General features: G+C 43.7%; 1 protein-coding gene across 1 annotated transcript in view; it reads left to right on the plus strand.

Moving 5' to 3' along the window:
* The window catches only part of LOC124718958, a 78,773-nt gene that overhangs the window by 17,595 nt on the left and 46,108 nt on the right, over positions 1 to 15,070 (plus strand). Inside the window, exons 2-3 of the mRNA XM_047244626.1 lie at positions 9,062 to 9,197; positions 12,422 to 12,554. Of these exons, the coding sequence (XP_047100582.1) occupies positions 9,062 to 9,197; positions 12,422 to 12,554 (269 nt within the window). The remainder of the gene's footprint in view (positions 1 to 9,061; positions 9,198 to 12,421; positions 12,555 to 15,070) is intronic.

Here is a 15,070-nt window from a genome sequence, read left to right on the forward strand (position 1 = left end):
GTGAGTCCTTCGTGATCTGTAGCGATTCCCTGAGCGGTTTACGAGCTGTCGACCAGTGTTTTCCTCGTTCTCGTCTGGTGATGGCTATCCATGAGTCCCTGCATACTCTTGCGCATTGCGGCCGCTCTGTGGTCTTTGTGTGGACCCCCGGTCATGTCGGTATCCCGGGCAATGAAAATGTTGACCGCCTGGCGAAAGAGGCCACGTGTAAACCATCTCTGGATGTTGGCCTCCCAGAGACTGGGCAGTCCTCCGCCGAAAAGTTTTTGCGCTTTGGGACGCTGAATGGCGCGATTGAATCACACCCAATAAACTCCGTGCCATTAAGGAGACGACGACTGTGTGGCGGTCATCCATGCGAGCCAACCGCAGGGACTCAGTCGTCCTTTGTCGGCTCCGCATTGGCCACTCCCGGCTAACACATAGTTATTTACTGCGCTGGGAGGACCCTCCTGTATGTCGCTGCGGGGCGGCTTTGACAGTGTCCCACATTCTGTTGGCCTGCCCCCTTTTAGCTGTGGTCAGGCAGACATTTGCACTGCCTGATACGCTCCCTGCCGTTTTATCTGATGACCCTGTTATGGCTGCCTTAGTTTTACGTTTTATTAGGGCAGGGAGTTTTTATTCTTTAATCTGAGTGTTTCTGTTTTATTTTATTGTTTTGTGTTGATTCTGGCCTTTGGCCTACGGTTTTACACTAAGTTTTTAATGTGTTTTCGGTGGTTTGCTTTTCCATTTTTTTTGTTCCTCTGGTCGGCCAACCACCGTCACACTCCGTGTGATTTTATTTCGTTTTGTCTGGTCCTTGTCGATGTTTCTTTTGTTCTGTGTCGTCTGTCTCCTATTCTGTTGAACATTTTTTATTCTCTGTGGGTATTTTTAGTATTTTGGAAAAAGGGACCGATGACCTCTGCAGTTTGGTCCCTTTAATCCTTAAACCAACCATTGGTTGAACAGTGGACATTACATTTCAGATGTGTTACGACTTGTGGCTCTACCCTTCATTCGATCCCTGTGAAACCCTACATTTCAGCAGGATAATGCATGACCGCATGTTGCAGGTCCTGTATGGGCCTTTCCCGACATAGAAAATGTTAGACTGCTGCCCTGGCCAGCACATTCTCCAGATTTCTCATCATTTGAAAACGTGTTGTCTATGGTGGCCAAGGAACTGGCTCATCACAATATGCCAGTTACTGCTCTTGATGAACTGTGGTATCGTGTTGAAGCTGCATCGGCAGCTGTACCTGTACACGCCTTCCAAGCTCTGTTTGACTCAATGCCCAGGTGTATTAAGGCCGTTATTGTGGCCTGAGGTGGTTGTTCTGGGTACTGATTTCTCAGAATTTATGCACCCAAACTGGTTGAAAATGTAATCACATGTCAGTTCTAGTACAATATATTTGTCCAATGAATATCTGTTTATCATCTGCATTTCTTCTTTGTGTAACAGTTTTAATGGCCAGTAGTGTAAAACTTGTAACATCTAATATATCGTCCTTGTAGCATGATATTTCATGACATGCTGTCTGTTGGCTTCTGTATTGGGTTCTTCAGCTGATGTATGATTGATAATTTTTCTGATGTTTTGCCAGTACAAGTGGCTGGCATTGTCAAAGCTTCATTCTCCATTGCTGGTGGCAGAGTGTAGTAGAGTCGAGCTCGCAGCCGTAGATTTTATGTACCTTCCGTGCTAATGTCAAAGGCCCTCTTTCCGTAGTCATTTCCGGTGTGGTTCTTAGCTTGCTACGTGCAGCAGTTGTTCTGCGGCATGGGAATTCAGGATCCGTTCACCTTGAGGTGTTCTTCATTCTTGTTAGTTATTGCCCTTTTTGTGTATTTCTGTAGCTGCTCTGATCAAGCAGGTGTGATAGCTCTTGTCTACAGCAGTAACTTCCATTTCGATGAATTTTACTGTGCTCAGTCACACACAATGCATACTATGTACTTGTGGAAAAGTTTGTATTGGAATGACAGGATGATCAATGAACACCAGGACCACGTAAAATAAGCTACATTGCAGGTTGGGGCAGGTGCAGAAATTTGCCGTGGCAGAGCATGTGCTATGTGAGGCCAGCAACATAGTAAAATTTGCTGACACAGAACTTACTGGTGTAGAGAATAGCTATCACACCACCTTGTTCAGAGACGCCATAGAAATACGCAACATGGCACTAGCTTCAACAAGAAAGAAGAAAGCAGAAAGCTTCAAGGTGAACAGACCCTGGATTCCCTTGAAGCAGTGAATGACTGTTGCACAGGTAGTAATGAGAGAACTGCACCGGAAATAACTACAGCAAACCCAGCGGTCTGTTTGTCAGCGGTCTGTTTGTCAGCGGTCTGTTTGTCAGCGGTCTGTTTGTCAGTCAGCGGTCTGTTTGTCAGTCAGCGGTCTGTTTGTCAGTCAGCGGTCTGTTTGTCAGTCAGCGGTCTGTTTGTCAGTCAGCGGTCTGTTTGTCAGTCAGCGGTCTGTTTGTCAGTCAGCGGTCTGTTTGTCAGTCAGCGGTCTGTTTGTCAGTCAGCGGTCTGTTTGTCAGTCAGCGGTCTGTTTGTCAGTCAGCGGTCTGTTTGTCAGTCAGCGGTCTGTTTGTCAGTCAGCGGTCTGTTTGTCAGTCAGCGGTCTGTTTGTCAGTCAGCGGTCTGTTTGTCAGTCAGCGGTCTGTTTGTCAGTCAGCGGTCTGTTTGTCAGTCAGCGGTCTGTTTGTCAGTCAGCGGTCTGTTTGTCAGTCAGCGGTCTGTTTGTCAGTCAGCGGTCTGTTTGTCAGTCAGCGGTCTGTTTGTCAGTCAGCGGTCTGTTTGTCAGTCAGCGGTCTGTTTGTCAGTCAGCGGTCTGTTTGTCAGTCAGCGGTCTGTTTGTCAGTCAGCGGTCTGTTTGTCAGTCAGCGGTCTGTTTGTCAGTCAGCGGTCTGTCACGAAACCTTCAGCTACTTTCTACAATTTTTTGTAATGGACATGCAATTCTGTTCTTTTAATTTGAGTTAGTTTTTATGGTAGCATTAGCTGAAATGGCATTATAAATAAATATATTAAGTGATGCTGATGTTTTTATTTGTGGAATATTCACAATGATCATGGACTTGTACAGGAAATTTATTTCCTGTATTGTCACTTCCAGATTGTTGCATAAGAATCCGTATCTTGAAGCTTTAACATGACAATACATGTAATCATTTGTCATTGCAATAGCAAGATGGCATGTCTGCTTAATGATGGGACATATGTGGTGCACTTGTGGTCTAGGGGTAGTACCTGTGAGTACTAATCACTGTCCATGGTCCCAGGTTCGAAACATGCCACCACTTAAATTTGATTAATAATCATGATTGTCAGCCAAAGACTTCCAGCATAACAAGTCACCCTCATTCTTTCAATGGCCGGCCTTCTCAAAAGGATGAGGAGTGGACGGAGGTTCAGGGCAACTGGGGTGGGTAACTGCCCTTAAAGGCAGAAAAATCAGCAATGATAAACAGCATGAGGATGCAGAAGGCACAGGAAACCACTGTATTAGAGGCACATAACTTGTATCCTCTAACTTGTATCCTCAGGACATGTGGCCTGTAAGTGAGAGTGTCATGATGACCTCTCCATTGGCAAAAGATTCTGGACTAGTCCCCTGTTCAGATCTCTGGGAGGGGATTGCCATAGGGGAAGGTGACCATGAGAAAAAGATTCAATAATCAACGAAAGGATAACATTCTAAGAGTTGGGGCATGGAATTTCACAAGTTCAAATGTGGCATGGAAGCTAGAAAATACTGAAAAGGGAAATGCAGAGGCTCGATCTGAATATAGTAGTGGTGGTGGGTGAAAGGAAATGAAAAAGACAAAGATTTTTGGTCATATGAGTATATGGTAATACCAACAGCAGCAGAAAATGGTATAACGTAAGAATAATTGGTGGTGGTGGTGGTGGTGGTGGTGGTGGTGAAACTAGTGGGAAAGGTGACACCTGCCAGTGGCTGAAGAGCCCAAAAGCAGCTGGTTGTAGGGCTTCACACTCATCCTCAGTCCCAGAGACTAAATCAGTGAAGTCGTCCCAACCAGGGAAACCCAAGGAACAGTGTGAGAAATCAGAAAAGACGACCCCCAAGACCAAGGAACTTGTGGTGGCACCCACACCACTGCTTCCTAAAAGCTCTGCTGGACCCTCAGACACAATGGATATAGACTGCTCAGGCAAAAAGTCGGTGGCAGCAGGTGACCCTGAGGCATAAACTGCCTCATTGAACATTCCATGCCTTCCCAGTCGCACGATGATGTCATCCTCCAGTGGAATTGCGGCGGTTTTTTGCACCGCCTGGCCGAGCTATGGGAACTGTTATGCTTTACACCTGCTTTCTGCAGTGCCCTGCAGGAAACCTGGTTCCCGGCAGTGCAGACCCCTGCCCTCTGCAACTATAAGGGATATTACATAAACCGTAGCTATTATAATAGTATCAGGTGGAGTTCACATTTGTCGTAAACTCATCTTAGTGAAAATGTGTGCCTTCAAACCCCTCTTGAAGCTGTGGCTGTCAGAATATGGATGACACAGGAAATAACTGTCTGCAACGTATATCTCCCTCCAGATGGTGCAGTACCCTTGAATGTATTAGATCAACCTTTCCTACTTTTGGGAGATTTTAACGCTCATAACCCCTTTTGGGGTGGCACCGTGGTTACTGGCCGAGGCAGGGATGTCGAAAATTTATTGACGCAATTCGATCTCTGCCTCCTAAATACTGGGCCCGCCACACATTTGAGTGTGGTTAGAGTTAGTTACTTTACCATTGATTTATCAATTCACAGCCCAGGACTTTTCCCATCTATTCACTGGAGATCACGTGACGACCTGTGTGGTAGTGACCACTTCCCCATCTTCCTGTCACTGCCCCAGCGTCAGGCCCACAGATGCATGCCCAGATGGGCTTTAAACAAGGTGGATTGGGAAACTTTAACCTCTGATGTCACTGTTGACTCTCCCTGACATGGTAACATCGATATGATGGTTGAGCAGGTGATCCCTCGCTCTTTAGGGTGCCCCCTGGCAAAAGACAGTCCCTTGGTGGTCGCCGGAAATTACTGAGGCAATTAGTTGGCAAGCTCTACAGTGACACGAGCGGCACTCTTTACAGTATCTGATAGCCTTTAAGCGGCTCCGTACCCGTGTATGCCAGCTTGTAAAACGACGGAAACAGGAGTGGTGTTAGAGGTAAGTGTCGACCATTGGGTGCCATATGTCACCTTCCCAAGTCTGGACAAAGATCAGATGTCTTTTTGGGTACCAGACCCCAACAGGTGTCCCTGGTGTTACCATCAATGGCGTGCTCTGTACCGACACAAACGTGAATGCCGAGCACTATGTTTGAACCTCTGTGTCGGAGAACTAACCCCCCCCCCCCCCCCCCCCCAGCCTTTTGCACCCTGAAACGGCGAGTGGAAAGGAAAGTCCTCTCATTCACTACACGCCACAGTGAACCCTTTAACGCTCCATTTATGGAGTGGGAGCTCCTCAGCGCACTTGCACATTGACCCGACACAGCTCGTGGGGCGGATTGGATCCACAGTCAGATGATCTCTCTTCTGACTACAAGTGCCATTTCCTCATCATCTTCAACTAGATCTGCTGTGATGGCATCTTTTCATCGCAAGGTGGGAGAACAATGTCATTCCACTGCTCAAACCCAGTAAAAACCCACTTGATGCGGATAGTAATCGGCCCGTCAGCCCTACCAATGTTCTTTATAAGCTGCTGGAACATATTGTGTGTTGGTTGTTGGGTTGGGAGATGGAGTCACATGGCCTACTAGCTCCGTGTCAGTGCGGTTTCTGCCAGGGTCGCTCTACCACTGATAATCTTGTGTCCCTCAAGTCTGCCATCCAAACAGCCTTTGTCAGATGCCAACATCTGGTTGCTGTCTTTTTTGACTTACATAAAGCATTTGACATGACCTGGTGACATCATATCCTTGCCACATTGTATAAGTGAGGTCTCCGGGGCCTGCTCCTGATTTTTATCCAAACCTTCCTCTCGCTCCGTACTCTGTGTCCAGGTTGGTGCCTCCCATAATTCTCCCCCCCCCCCCCCCCACCCCACCCCACCCCACCCCACCCCACCCCCCTCTTATATTCAGGAGAATGGCATTCCTCAGGGCTCTGTATTGAATGTATCTCAATTTTGTAGTGCCAATCAACGGCTTAGCAGCAGCTGTAGGGCTGTCGGTCTCGCCTTCTCTGTATGCAGATGGCTTCTGCATTTTGTACTGCTCCTCCAGTACTGGTGTTGCTGAGCAGCACCTGCAGGGTGCCATTCACAAGGCACAGTCATGGGCTCTAGCCCACAGCTTCTAGTTTTCTGCCGCAAAGTCGTGTGTCGTGCACTTCTGTCAGCGTCATACCATTCGTTTGGAACCTGAATTTTATCTTATTGATGATCCACCCACTCACTGTAGTGGAGATATAGCGATTCTTAGGACATCCAGAAGCTCAATTGACTTGGCTTCCTCACCTTCGTCAGCTTAAGCAGAAGTGCTGGCAGCATCTCAATGCCCTCCACTGCCCGAGCAACACCAACTGGGGTGCAGATCGCTCTACGCTGCTGCAGCTCTACAGCGCCCTTGTTCAATCCTGCCTTCACTATGGGAGTCTGGTTTACGGCTCGGTGGTGCCCTCAGCATTGTGTTTAGTCAACCCAGTGCACCACTGTGGCATTTGCCTAACAACGGGATCTTTTAGAAAGAGTCCGGTGACCAGTGTCCTGGTGGAGGCCGGAGTCACTAGATTGTGGATCCGATGTGCACAACTGCTTGACAGTTTTGTTGTACACATTCGTAGCTCCTCTGAGCATCTGAATTACTGTGTTCTTTTCCCGCATGCAGCAGTTTCTCCCGCATCGGCGGCCAACATTAGGGCTCACGATTTCGGTTCGCATGTGATCCCTTCTCTCTGAACTGGAGTCCTTCCCTTTACCATATCTGCTTGAGGTCCATTCACGTACACCTCCACGGTGTATACCTCGGCCGAAGCGTTGTCTGGACCTTTTGCACGGCCCTAAGGACCATTTTAACCTCGACGCTCTCCGCTGTCGCTTCCTCTCAATTCTTGACGTGTACTGGGGCTCTGAAGATGTTTACTCGATGGCTGACGGTAATGTTAGCTTCGCCTATGTTCAGAGACCATATTGAACAGCATTCCTTGCCTGCCGGCTGCAGTGTATTTACTGCAGAGCTGGTGGCCATATCTCATCCACTTTAGTACATTCGTTCCTGTTCTGGTAATCAGTTTCCTATCTGTTCTGACTCCCTGAGCGGCTTACAAGCTACCGACCAGTGCTACCCTTGCCATCCTTTAGTAGCAAACATGCAGGAGGCCACGTCTGCCCGGGAACGGTCCACTTGTTGAGTGGTGTTTGTGTGGATCCCAGGACATGTTGAAATCCCAGGTAATGAACTTGACAGGCTATGCGGAAACCTCCCCTGGAGATGGGTATCTCTGATGAAACTGCCCTGCGTTCTGTCTTATGCCGCAAGGTTTTTCAGCTTTGGGAGACGGAGTGACATAACAGTATGCACAACAAACTGTGTGTCATTAAGGAGACTGCGAATGTGTGGAAGTCTTCCCTGCGGGCCTCTTGCACAGAATCAGTTGTTCTTTGTCGACTCCGTATTGGCCGTACGTGGCTCACACCTAGTTACCTCCTCCATCACGAGGACCCACCTCAATATCGCTGTGGCTTCCAAATTACAGTCGTCCACCTCTTGCTGGACTGCCCACTTTTAGCCGCTCTGTGGTGGACTTTTAAATTTCCCAGCACACTACCTTCGGTGTTAGGCGACAATGCTCCAACAGTAGCTTTAGTTCTATGTTCTATTTGTGAGGGTGTGTTTTATCATTTGATATGAGTTTTAGGGTATGTCCTTTGTCCCTCTGTGTCCTCCACTGTACGGCTTTCAGGGTGGTGGTTTTAATGTAATGCAGAGTGGCTTGCTTCTCCTTTCTATTCTCATGATCAGCCAGCCATGGTAATCTGCATTCTAGTGTCTAATTTATTTTTTCTACTTCAATCATTATCGTAAACCTCTTTCGGTCTCACTTTGACTTGGGCACACGAACAAGTGATCGTTACTTAGTTTCTGGAATATGACAGTTTTGTCTCCTGTTAGGATTTTGTATCGACATCTTGCTTCCCATTGATAGAATTTTTTAAGCATTTCCTTACAGTAATTGACACTTAAGTTTTGTGGCATTTGTTGGGAACAGATCTTTTTCATAGCTAGATGTTAATGCAAAATCAAATACGTTGCAGTCTCATCGTGCCTTGAGTTGTATCACAATAAGTCATGTGCCAGTCCTTTCCGGTGTCATCTTAACATAATTTACTTCTCACAGAATCATGTTTGTGATGAATTGTAAACAGCCATCTGTGAAGGTGATTATCAAAAGTTGAACAATAGGATTTGAGGCACGGTTGTTGATTTTGGCCATTACAAAAATTGTAAAGTCGTCTAACAAATCTGTCGCACACAATTTCCATTTTTCGCAAGTTTCCTTAAATGCAAGCTGAAAAACCTTAGCCAGTTTCTGGTGAGCTGCTAGAATGAGTATGGTACAACTGGAGTCGTGCTGAAATGGGGTTGATTGGTTGTGACGACACAGTTCTGTAGCAGTAGCCTGAAGTCTAGTTTAGGCTGAAAGGTGATAACTTGGTCGAGTTGATGAAGGCAATGAATGTGACTGCTAAGTAAAGGTGGTTGTAAGACTGGCATCTAGTATAGTCTAGGTTCATATTTGTTTGTATTTAAACAGTTGACTACAGCCGAACACTGGTTGTGCTTTTGTCATTCTAGTTATTCGTCTGTTTCTGAGCTGTTTTTTCTAACAGTAACAAATGAAAAACTTTTAAAACAGTGGTAACTGTGCTTTTCACTAGGTGACACTACTGTGCTGTGTAATTTGCTAAATATTTGTAAGTACTCTGATATTTTCTGATATCTTGTAACTTTTGTATTTATATTATTTCTTTGACTTTTAACTTTTATTTTTAACACGGCAAACCAATTGTAATAGCATGTTGTACTATCCAGTGTGTGTAATCCACAAATACGACCAATCATAGAAGAGATGATGGTGCGCATCCGTCCAGAAGAAGAGGTGAAGATGATACGGAGACGTGTGGCTATGAGTGAAATGAAAAAGAAGTCTGAATCCAATGAAAAAAATGTAAGTTCGCATTATTTTAAAAAAGTCTCTGTGGTGATTATTTGCTGTTATATATTGCTAGAGGTCTAGTCGTAACAGATGTTCGTATCCATTCTTTTTGCATTAGCGTTACCATTACTGATACATCTGTGATTTTCCTCTGTACTTTATCATTCATAGACTGCTTGAGCAGATAGCAGCAGACCAGGTCTATCATTCTCTTTTATGTATGTGCTAATTTAACCCAGAAATTGTCATGATGGTGTAAGATGTCTCACAATAACACTATGGATACAAGTAGCTCCAGTACACATGCACACAGAATATGAAGTCGGTGTCTGTACGACTGCAATGCTTCATTCAGTTGGTTCCAGTTGTTCATTGTTCTTATGTTAATTACATAACCTGAATGTACTCCCTCGATGGTAATATAGGTGAGCCATAATGGTGTGGTTAAGATTTGGGAAATCCAAGAATCTTGGGTTGTTGCCAGATTGTAATCAGTTACTTTCTGCTGCAAGCCTCGGTTCCACTTCAGTGTTCGGTGTGACAGTGAAATGTTAATGTGTCTCAGTGACTGGGTATTTTTCATAACAGTCTGTATGCCAAGTTCTGAGTGAGCAGACTATTATTTCAATAGCTCCGTCTGCAACTAATTTCAGCTGGTAATAGCGAACACACTGTTAATGATTCATTAGAGGAGGAGACGCACCTGGAGCGTAAGACAAGATTCCAAAATCGGATATTGGGTTTTAAGGCACACCCAGCTGCAGATACTCAGATCACAACTGAGTAATGAAGAGTAGAGAGAAGTGTAAGATAATCTTCTGGAAGAATCAAAGTGGAAAGAAGTTGGATACCAAAGTACTGAGGATGGGCGAGGTGTGTTTGAGGTTATCTAAGGCTGTAGATACTGTGACAAAAAAATTCACAGTAGGCAGTTCAGTTGAAGAGGAATGAACTTTTCAAAAAAGGGCAGTCACTTAAGTTGGACAGACATAAAGGCAACGAAAGTGACTATAAAGAAATGTTGGGTAACAGAAGAAATACAGGGTGAGCACAAAGTCTTGCCCTGATTATAAAAATTTATAACAGAATAACATAATAAGCTACATTTGATGCCATTTCATAGGGTAGTGTAGCTAGTTGTTGTAACCAATAGACGGCACTAGTGCTCCACAACACCAATGTGGGTCTGTTAGGTCACGTTAGTTGCTGGCGAAACGGCATCGAAGCAGGAGAAAGTGCAGTGTGTGCTTCCTTTTCACGAAATGAAATCGCCCATCAGTGTTTGGTGTAAATTGTGAGCTTCTTATGGACACAGATCTCCTGACGTTAAATCAGTAAAGCAACGGGATGCAAAGTTTAACGAAAGAGGCAGCGTTGAAGATCGTCCTCGAAGTGGCGGGCTTCGTGTGAGTGGTGCAACTGTCGATCGTGTTTGGCAATCGTTTCGACAGTCCATCTAAATCGACTCGTCGAGCATCGTGTGAACTTCAAATATCACAAGCAAGTGTGATGAAGGTTCTTCACAAAAGTCTTAGGTTGCACGCTTACAAAGTGCAAATCGTGCAGGCCTTGCAACCGAATGATTTGCTGACACGTGCTGAATTTGCAACTGAGATTCTCAACAGGATTGATGGCACTAATGATTACTTAAATTGCATGTGCTTTACTGATGTATCCACCTTTCGTGTCAGTGGAATGGTAAATAGGTATAATGTCCATATATGGGGTTCAGTCTCTGTATGCTACTGTACAGTTACAGCGAGACAGTGAAAAAATGAATGTTTGGTGTGGCCTCGTGCATAACAAGGGTTTTGGTCTGTTTTTCTTCGTGGAAAAATCCATTACTGCTAACGTTTACTTACATGTTTGGCAACAGTTCATTGCTGCACAGTTAAAAGAATATCAACTGCGGATACTTTTCCAGCAAGATCGAGCACCCCCCATTGGGCTTTGATGGTGAGTGATTTCCTGGACGAAACATTTCCGGATCGGTGGATTGCAAGGAACAGTCCAACACCCTGGCCACCCCGCTCTCCAGATGTTACGCCCCTTGAGCTTTTTTTTCTGGGGCGATATTGAGGACAGTCTTCGTCACACCAGTTGCTGACATTGATGAACTGAAGGCTGGGATACAAGTTGCTGTGGATACCATGACAGAATACATGTTACGAAACACGTGGCAGGAACGGGAATACCGCCTCGGCATTCTCCAAGCTACTGAGGGAGCTCACATTGAGGTTTACTAACATAAGTGGTCCTAAAAAAAAAACTAGTAACTATGTAACAGCATCAAATGAAAATTATTATGTACTTTCAACATTGCAGCACAGTCAGCAATCGTGATAATCAGCCTTGATTGCGGTAATGAAACCAACCTTTACCTAGGTTTCAGCCCAAATAATTGAGCCTTCTTCTTCAGAAGATATACCTGAATCTATAATTTGTCTAAGAGGGCATGGTCTAGAAATAAGACCATGCCCTCTTAGACAAATTATAGATTCAGGTATATCTTCTGAAGACGGGTAAATTATTTGGGCTGGAACCTAGGTAAAGGTTGATTTCATTACCGCAATCAAGGCTGATAGTTTCTTATATATTAGTAAATTATTATGTCAAATGGTTATTCTATAATAAATTGTTTTAATCATAGCTGCACTAGTTAGAACACTCTCCCGTAACCCCCAGGCCTCGATCTTCCCTAATTGCTGTCCTCCATCTGTCAGAGTTTCTCTTCAAATGACAAATGTGTGATATCTGTACAATGTTTGGTTCTTGTGCAGTAAATAATTGAAAGTGTTCCCGGACTTGATGTACACCCTGTATTCATATTTCTTAGCAAACTTGTTTACAATGCTAGCTCAATGTGTAATAACCACCATTAAATCATGTGGCAACTAAAAGTGTTTAATTAGCAGCCATGGAGGTTAAATAAATATAGCTTGTTCTCACATACAAAAAAAAATTACTTCTGGAAAATTTGGAATTTCAACCTAGAAATCTCAGAAATCGTATGATGAGTCACCACCTTGAGCTTTTTTTTCATGTTGATTGTTTTCCATATTTCTCAACTGACAGTTTACTAAATTTATTAAAAATATTTGTACAGTATGTCTGTCTTCCATAAACAGCTATCTGATGACTGACACTGGTCTATCAGTCCAGTTGTCATTACATTAAAGCCAAAACCACAAAAATAACAACTAATTATTAACAATGCTGCATTTTATTTCTTGCAGCCAGAGGGAGAAAAAAGGTTAGCATTGCTAAGAGAATACAAAGCATTAAAAATGGAAGTCCAGGAGAAGAAAGCAAAGGAATTAGCACAAAAGGAGAGGATAGAATCTCTTAAAAGAGAGATTAAAGAAAAACGTACGTCTTTTCCAATGTTGGTTGGTTAATGCCTTGTAATATGCATTAGTTGATTTTAATTATTATTAATATTACTATTACTAGTAGTGTTTCAGTGTTTATACCACCATACTGCTAAAGTTTGGTCCCAGTTTTAGAGTTGGCCATATGTAATGATCATTCAAATGTTGTCATAAACTGTTTTTGAGAGTGTGCTACCCACATATATGTATTATTCCATCCAGGAATTTCCAGTGTTATGGATTCCCACATGTTGCATGATGATGATTAGGAGGGGAGGGGGTCAGAGAGAGAGAGAGAGAGAGAGAGAGAGAGAGAGAGAGAGAGAGACTGACTGACTGAAGGTTGTCAGTAAAGAACACGTGACTAACATTTCATGATTTGTTGTGATCAACCATAAAGGAACTAGTAGTACATTGGTAGTAAAAAGCACATGCATAATAAATACACATGTTTCAAAGATGTTTCCTTTTCAGTGTTCTATATTTAAACTATCCTCCCTGCCATGATCAATTGGATGATAGGAGTTATATAGTTGCTTTCAGATCCACAGCACTGTAACAGATGTGGTCCCATGTCAACATCTAGATAGTTCTTTGCTCCAGGAATGCATCCTTTGTTCTTCATTTTACAACCCCTTTTAGAGATATCCATTGTGATCAACCATTCTTCAAAGTCCTTTGCTGTGTGACAATTAGTGTTGCTTGCAAATGTCAAATTTTTGAGTTCTCCCTGCATTTTGATTCCTTTGCCAAATTTTTCCTTTGTCTTCCATTGCTTATCCAGTCTACCTATTGAATAGCATTGGGGATGGGTTACAAACCTGCCTCACTCCATTCTTGACCACTGCTTGCCTTTAGTGTCCTCTGACTCACAGCTGCATTCTGGTTTCTATAAAAGTTGTAAATAGTCTTTGGCTCCCTTTTTTAATTCTGCAGCTTTCAGTATTTCAAATAGTGTATTCTAGTCAAATTTTCAAAAGAATATAATGCCCAATTATGTCCCACCTCCAAGGTGTCATTGAGGCAAACAGTATCACTTTTGTGAGGAGTGCCAAAGACAATCGCACAGTTGGCTATGGTGCTGAGTCCCCCCCCCCCCCCCCCTCCCTCCCTCCCTTTTCCCTGCAGCATGATGCAGCAGATAATATCTGTTTGCCATGGGAATTAAAGGTGGCAATGTCAGCTTGTCCTCAGGAAACGCAATCTGTCATTTTTGTGTTGGCCTTGTTGTCTGCAATTTCGTAATCAAAGCCTGAGATCCCATAAAAGCATTATAAGTGCCATATTTTGAAGGTAAAAACAGTCTTGCTCTGCAGTCTACACATTGTGATTTCACTATTTGTTGGTTGCCTGATCTGAATATTGCGTGATTGGCTAGCAGTTTCACCTGTTGCTTGAAAGTAAGAAAATTATTCAGTGTTATGTGAACAAAAAGGTGTATGCAGTTCAAGCTTACATTTGCACTGGCTCATAAAATTGTTGAAACAGTGCCTAAGTATTTAGCACTCTTTGAAAGAGTAATATTCAGAAGTTGGCAACAAAATGGTGATGCAGCAATGTCTTATTCTGATTGTAACTTTGTCTTCTGTTAGTAATTTGGAGCTGGTTGTTTAATAGGACCGTACCAAGACATTTGTTTTCAGGAAAATGAAAAACATGACACACTGCATAAAAATTGTCAACGTATAATTTGAAGATTGCTTTGCTGTAGCACCTACCGATATTTGTTTTTTTATATTCTATCATATTTGCTGGGCATGTACTTTCGGCTACCTCAGTGATAAACCAGCAGAATCGGAGGACAGTAGTAATGTTACAAAACAATGTCAGTGATGTATAAAGAAACACAATTAGTTATTTCAGGCAGTTCCATAACGGAGATGATGATTTCATTTTCATGAAACAGATGCACTGTAACAGTTATTAGCACATACTACTTCATGAACCATGGACCTTGCCGTTGGTGGGGAGGGTTGCATGCCTCAGCGATTCAGATGGCCATACCGTAGGTCCAACCACAACGGAAGGGTATCTGTTGAGAGGCCAGACAAACATGTGGTTCCTGAAGAGGGGCAGCAGACTTTTCAGTAATTGCAGGGGCAACAGTCTCGATGATTGACTAATCTGGCCTTGTAACACTAACCAAAACAGCCTTGCTGTGATGGTACTGCGAACGGCTGAAAGCAAGGGGAAACTATAGCCGTAATTTTTCCCGAGGACATGCAGCATTACTGTATGGTTAAATGATGATGGTGTCCTCTTGGGTAAAATATTCCATAGGTAAAATAGTCCCCCATTCGGATCTCAAGAGGAGAAAGAAAACTGGCATTCTACGGATCGGAGCGTGGAATGTCAGATCCCTTAATCGGGTAGGTAGGTTAGAAAATTTAAAAAGGGAAATGGATAGGTTAAAGTTAGTTATAGTGGGAATTAGTGAAGTTCGGTGGCAGGAGGAGCAAGACTTTTGGTCAGGTGATTACAGGGCTATAAATACAAAATCAAATAGGGGTAATG

This window comes from Schistocerca piceifrons, chromosome 10 (assembly GCF_021461385.2).
Source record: "Schistocerca piceifrons isolate TAMUIC-IGC-003096 chromosome 10, iqSchPice1.1, whole genome shotgun sequence".
In the NCBI taxonomy this organism is placed as follows: Eukaryota; Metazoa; Arthropoda; class Insecta; order Orthoptera; family Acrididae; genus Schistocerca; species Schistocerca piceifrons.